This window comes from Aulonocara sp. 'chitande type north' Nkhata Bay, linkage group LG22, assembly GCF_057382095.1.
Source record: "Aulonocara sp. 'chitande type north' Nkhata Bay isolate Kocher_YH1m ecotype deep benthic linkage group LG22, A_spYH_male_GT1.1, whole genome shotgun sequence".
NCBI lineage: Eukaryota > Metazoa > Chordata > Actinopteri > Cichliformes > Cichlidae > Aulonocara > Aulonocara sp. 'chitande type north' Nkhata Bay.
The window spans coordinates 14,840,101-14,846,480 of NC_141364.1; the positions used below are offsets into that span (position 1 = coordinate 14,840,101).

General features: G+C 37.9%; 1 protein-coding gene across 1 annotated transcript; it reads right to left on the minus strand.

Annotated features, from left to right (window-relative positions):
- Positions 1 to 2,026: 2,026 nt before the first annotated feature.
- cks1b (CDC28 protein kinase regulatory subunit 1B) lies at positions 2,027 to 4,098 on the minus strand. Its single transcript, XM_086280048.1, has 4 exons — positions 3,888 to 4,098; positions 3,614 to 3,681; positions 3,323 to 3,450; positions 2,027 to 2,755 (listed from the first exon to the last, which is right to left on the minus strand). Exons 2-4 carry the CDS (start codon positions 3,670 to 3,672, stop codon positions 2,706 to 2,708), a joined length of 237 nt encoding a protein of 78 aa, XP_086136174.1. The 5' UTR covers positions 3,673 to 3,681; positions 3,888 to 4,098; the 3' UTR covers positions 2,027 to 2,705.
- Positions 4,099 to 6,380: the final 2,282 nt, after the last annotated feature.

A 6,380-nucleotide genomic window follows, 5' to 3' on the forward strand; every position in this document is an offset into this window, starting at 1 on the left:
TTTGAGCTGGAACGTCCCTTCAAGTCGACTTCCTACTCGTAAAGTCAGCGAAGCCACACCAACCACGTCTTTCCTATCCAAGAGGGGAGGAGTGTATAAAAAATAAAATTAAAAAAAATAGTAAAACTGTAGAACATGTAATCTGTGCCTCCACCATCATGTATTTGTGACTCACTAAACCATACAAAGAGTAGCAAGTAGGCTCTATCTTGTAACATTTTCCTCACTGCTACTACTGACATCCAACTTCTGAACACAGCACAATTTTCCTTTTTGACCCTAACAGGTGCTATAATATATAAAATGAACACCATGTTGTATTAAATAAGACTTTAAAATACCGATTTACGCCACAAACATTTCAGGAAAGCATTTACTGAGGTCACAGATCAATAAAACAAGGGACATCACCTCATTAATTTCATTACATTCTCACATTTTTTTTTAATTTTTTTTTTTTTTTTTTTTTTTTTTAAACGCTGAAGGCCATTGGGAAGAACGCAGGTTTAAGCCTCTCTTCAGATCTTGAAGCTACAACATTCTTGCTCTAGTGAAGCAAGTCTTACACCACTCACCCTATCAAGGCTTTTTTGTCTCTAAACTCAAGCAGCTAAAGTTGGTTCATAAATAACTCGCAAAACAAGTCCTCTGAATTATTCAGCCTCATTTCTGGTTTTGATCCCTGTGGTTAAAACCCCCAGTACAACAATAATCCATTAACCTTTTACACAGAGCATAACTGCTAAATGTGTGGCAAACATTGTGCCCGTCTCTCCCTTTATGTAAGTACACCATCGTAACAACATGCACGTTCAGGAAAACACTCCCAGAGAAAGCAACTCTTAGATGAGACACATGCTGCACATTAAGCAGCAGGAACTGGTGGTGGTTTGTAAGCAACGAATAAGAAAAATGAGAGTCTAGTCACAGTGTCAGACAACAGATGCAGTATGACTGCCACTGGAAGAACACCAACTGTGCACCATAATGCCACAAGTCAGCTGTCTGGCACACAAGTCTATTTTGTGAGATCACACTTTAATCTAGCGGGGTTTGCCACACTACAGTACGACAGGTAAGGCAAGCTTCTTTTATATTAAAAAAAAAAAGTGTACATTTGCCAATTTGAAAGCAGCTATAATTCGCACTTAATTGAGCAGCACAATAAGTCAGTCTTGGGTCCAAGGCTTTTTTTTTTTTGGGGGGGGGACGACTAACTATACAAACTGAAAAGATGCAATTTTAAAAAAATAAATAGCATACTGACTGCTACTAACTATAGATGAGACCAAATATTGGCACGGTAATATGCATCGTGAATAGAAAATTTTAATGCTACAGGCATCAGTGTGTTATCGGATTATTTTAGCCCACACAGCAGAACCATGTCAATTTATCAGGATTATAGAGGCTAACCTGGTTCAGAATGGGCCTCTGGGGGATAACTTCCACAACATTAAGTGTGATTGATCAGCCTTCAGTTGATGTGTAGGTGGATGTCAGCTGGAAGTCACCGACATTATATACATATTTGGAGAAGATGGAGTTGCTGTTTCTTTGCAATCATTTTGTATGGGTTATTTGCCTTTTGGGGAAACATCAAAACTCCCTATGCAGTAAAAACCTTATCAAACGCATCACTCATTCAGTGCTTCAACCAATGCAATAAGTTGTTCATGGAGATGTTTTTTTTCAGGATCTGATGGAGTTCAAGTATTAAGGTTTGCATACTATGGTGCAAAAGTCAGTTAATTGGTAGGTTTCCAGTTATGAGCTCCAAAAATCTTGTTGCTTCTTCCTGTAGCAATTGTGAATTTCAAGATAAGCCATCGAGTGCTTCATACAGATTTGTTTCCTCACATAAACTGACACCAAAATAGATTTATTGAATTCAACTCTGCTCGAGCTGAAAATGTCACAAAACTCCATGTTGTAAAGATTTCCCCCCACCAACCTCATTCAGGTTCATGCTGCATTTGAGATCAGTAAACCAGCCACTTTGCCACTATCAAAACACAAGTCCACATTAAGATTTAAAAGATTACATTTATTTCAGAAAGGGCAAAACATTTCATAAATACTGAGCAGCTCATTGGTATAGACCCAGACATTAAGCCAGAACTAATATACATGCTCGAGAAAACTGGATCAAGACTAGAATCTATCCAACTCAAATGCAGGCTTTCCCTCATCTGCATATGGCAAAATGTCATTAAATGCCAGTCTACAGTGTCATTTTAACCAAGCAGCAACATGAGACTTTGAAACCTTGATTTGTGGCTTCAAAGTCCAACTCAATTTAGGATCCAACTATTCTGCTAGAGCTCAACCCAGAAAGCACTTATAATAACTCAAATGGTTGATCAAGTTTCACTCCCCACATCTTACAGCAATTGTTCTAAAAAGCTGGAAAAATCCAAGCATGTTCACAAGATGGACAGGTTAAGTCAAAAAGGACAGTTTAAGCTGAATTGAAGGTTTCTGGCAAACGTCGTGTTGCTCTTAACACATGCAGAAGTCTTTTCCCCAAATAGGTGGGTCATAGTTTTTTCCTTCAACACAATCCATTCCATAATCACTGTTCATAAATGCAGCAGTCCTTCTCCAGGTCCAGCATAATCAGCCGACATGGCAATCAGAGCATGGTGATGAGTTGATATGCGACATGGTAGACTGATGTCCCTGAAGGACCCAGAGAATCTCCTTTATGATTTTGGGTTGGGCAGAGGGCGTCGGAACAGCAAGATGTGTGGCTCTGGAGGAGGAACACAAAGAAAGTTTCATTATCTTGTGCAAAGTAGCAATTTAAGTCTTGGGGGGGGGGGGGGGGGGGGGGGGGGGGCAAGCACATCTCTTGTAACTCTTAATTAAAAATAGAGCGTGCCAGCCGTTTTTTTTGTTTGTTTGTTTTTTTAATTTGGGCCACAAAATCCAGTAGCAATGACATCTAGTCTGCATCACCTCAACTGCAGAAACCTAAGTTTTAAATTACTTTGTTTATTTAAATGTTAAATTATTCTCTTCTGTAAAATTAAATTCCTTGTTTTAGACTACTGATTGGTCACCTACGCCACCTGGTCATTCTCAGAGCTTTAGTTAAAGGTAACGTCACAGAGTGAGAAAAACAATAGTGGTCAAAGTGATCAGCTGCAGTTTTAGTCTAATTGTGAGTTGGCCTTTGCTGCAAAATGATCACCATGAACTATTACAACTTGTCTCAAGTTTCAGTTCAATATGATCAACAAGCTACACCACCATACACCCACCAGCAAGCACAAATTACCAAACCAATATTTAAAATCATGACGCTGTCAGTTATTACCTGGTTGGTGAATCATGTAATGCACCCATCCTTGACTCTGTTGGACACCAAGGTTTCTCCACTCGGTCTCCGACATAAGATGGGTTTTGGGAACACGCTTGGCAAGCTCTTTGGGTAGCATTACATGCCTGCGGGGGAAAAAAAGGTAGTATTACATTCTCAACGCAGTTGCGTTGGGCATTAAAAAAATACTCATGATGTGTCGTGTAATGAGCTGAAGCCATCTTCTTCAAAGAGTCATCTTAATAAACCTTAATGTAACTGCATGTCGTAAAAGCATGCCTTACGTACCTGTACTCGTATTTGTCGTCGTCATATTTGTCAGAGTAGTAGATCTGTTTGTGAGACATGGTGGTACCCTGTGGGAAATGTGTTTTAAACATTAACGGTCACAATTAGAGAAAAAGGAAAGAAGCTAAAAGAAGGCTACATGAGTGTAGCTATGCTATATCCGTTCAAGCTAGGTCGACGAGACTTTAAAACATGTGTGCGTATTTATCGTCTTAAAATCAAAGTATGTGTTGTTGTCAATGCCCAATACGAATAGTTAAGTTTAAGAACTTACCTTTTGTTTTGTTTTTTCTAATTAACTTTCCCAGAGATTTTTAAAAAAGCCAGCTATTCCAGTTATTTCGCATCCGACAGCGACGATTTGTTTGCTCTCTCTTTGTTTCCCTCTCGAATGTCTGCGAGCCCGCTTTTCACCGTTCAAATAGACCTCGCCTCGTCCTATTGGTCAATACGACCGAAAAACTCGTCTGCTATTGGTTACTTCTATCTGTCGCAGGACATTAACGTAACTTCTTTGATTTCCTAATTCGTCATCAGGGTGGAAAAATCTGGGGAAAAAACAAAAAACAAAAAAACAAACATTCCATTTCAGTCCAAAGTTCGACCACAATTCTGTCCTGACATGCTTTGGTGTGATTACATAACCAGTCCCAGACTGAGCTTATAATCGTTTTTAGCGGTGATATCGTGAGAAAGTTTTAAGCCTATTATAGTTTTTGACACTGTTTTATTCAATTGAGAGAAAGGTGATGTCAACAAGGTTTCTTCTTATTTTAGCTCTAAATTTTTAACATTTCAAACGGTTTTACTTCAGTTCGTTTCCATGCATTTTCTCATTGTATCTTAGTTTTTATTTTATAAGAGTTTATATTATACAAGTTTCCGTATTTTTTTTTTATTAGTAGTAGTAGTAGTAGTAGCAGTAGTAGTAGTTTATTTTTTTATATAATTAAACAGATAACACTGTGAGCATGTGGAAGAGAGCCTGGAGAGGTGGAGGTCTGCAGGTAGTAAAGATGGATGACTTTTACATACTTTGGGATCAACCGTCCAAAACAATAGACTTTGCACAATAGAGCTGAAGAACGTGTAGGTGGAGAAGATTGATATGTGAAGAAAGAATAGCATCGAGAATGAAGGTTAGAGAGGGAAGGATGAGATGGTTTGGAGATATTCAGAGGAGGGATAGTGGATATATTGGGCAAAGTTACTGAATATGGAGCTGCCAGAAAGAGGAAGACCTCAGAGATTATTCATGTATGTAGCAACATTAGTTTTAGTTAACCAGCCTATAATTTATAGTCTAATGTTATCATTTCCGCACCTATGGACATTTTCAACACCCTACATGTGTATCTAGAATCTCTTAATTTTTTACTTCTAAATAAATTCTAAACTGACCTTTGCCCTGAAATCTCACCCAGTCTCACCAAGTTTTTCTAGCTCACTTTAGCTTGGCCTGCAGTACTTCTGTGAGGATTCTTGGGCTTAAGTCCCTCCTACTTAGGGGCTTAAAACTTTCCTTTTTAATCAAGCTCACATCAGGGACAGATCATGTGACCCTGAGCCACCCCTTATTTATGCTGGCTGCCCATTATACTAAGCAATCCTCTGCTTTTCTCTCTTTCACTCTCCAGTTATTAATATATGCCACCATCACGTTATTGTCTTTGTACCCTCTCTTTCCCGTAGTTTGTCCATTGTCCTCTCTGTGTTTTTCTCCTGAGCTGAATGTTCTCTTATCCCCCAAGCCTGCAGAGTATTTATTGTTATATTGTTTGCAGTGGCTTTGTGCTCTTCTTTTCTCACTCCACTGTCAGATGGCCACCCTCCCTGAGCTTTGTTCTGTGCAAGATTTCTTCCTGTTAGTAATGAAGGTTTCTCTCCCAATGCACTGTCCTCATTTGCTTGCACAAATGAATGTTTTTTTGTCTTTAATATTGTAAGGCGAGGTTGTTATATTACAATGTAAGAGTCCTGGGATTACTTTTGTTGCTAATGTGCATTACAGTATGCACAATATAAATAAAATCTAAGAGATCCATCTTTATGCAAAAGTGTTTCCCTATTTCCTGACTTTTCCCTCTTATTTGTCACACTTACATGTTTAAATTGTAATATTAGACAAAGATAACATGAGCAAATAAAAAATGCAGCATTTAAATGATGACTTCAGATATTAAGGGGAAAAAACTATCCAAACCTAGCCCTATGTGAAAGAAAGAATTGCTCCCTAAACCTAATAACGGGTTATTAATGCAATTCCTTTATCACACAGGGCCAGGTAGGTTTGGATAACTTTTCGCCTTAATATTTGAAATCACCCCTTAAAAACAGCATTTTGTATTTACTAGTGTTATTTTTCTCTGATATATATATATATTTTTGATGATCTGAAACAAGTAGGTGTGACAAAAAAAAGAAGGAAGGAGGGCAAATACCTTTTTACACCACTGTATGTGTACATTTACCTCTGGGGATAGACCACCAGAGTAAACATACTACACACACACACACACACACATATACATATATATATATATATATATATATATATATATATATATATATATATATATATATATATATATATATTTACACGCTACCATTTCTCCCCAACAATCAGTTATGTAGTTATGTGATTGTTGTTGTTTGATTTAGGAGTACAGAGGTGTAAGAAGGAAAGTGCTTATCCAGAGAAAACACTTAAATTACTAATTTTAGAGGAGAAGGGGTCAGATGATGAAATGAATGCCCACATTGGAGC

What these genes read in the sequence shown, in the direction of transcription:
- cks1b (XM_086280048.1), bottom strand. Translation starts at nt 3,672, where the DNA reads ATGTCTCACAAACAGATCTACTACTCTGACAAATATGACGACGACAAA. An exon ending in GACGACAAATACGAGTACAG is followed by an intron (nt 3,451 to 3,613) that starts GTACGTAAGGCA and finishes TTTCCCCCGCAG; the next exon opens with GCATGTAATGCTACCCAAAG. An exon ending in TTACATGATTCACCAACCAG is followed by an intron (nt 2,756 to 3,322) that starts GTAATAACTGAC and finishes TTCCTCCTCCAG; the next exon opens with AGCCACACATCTTGCTGTTC.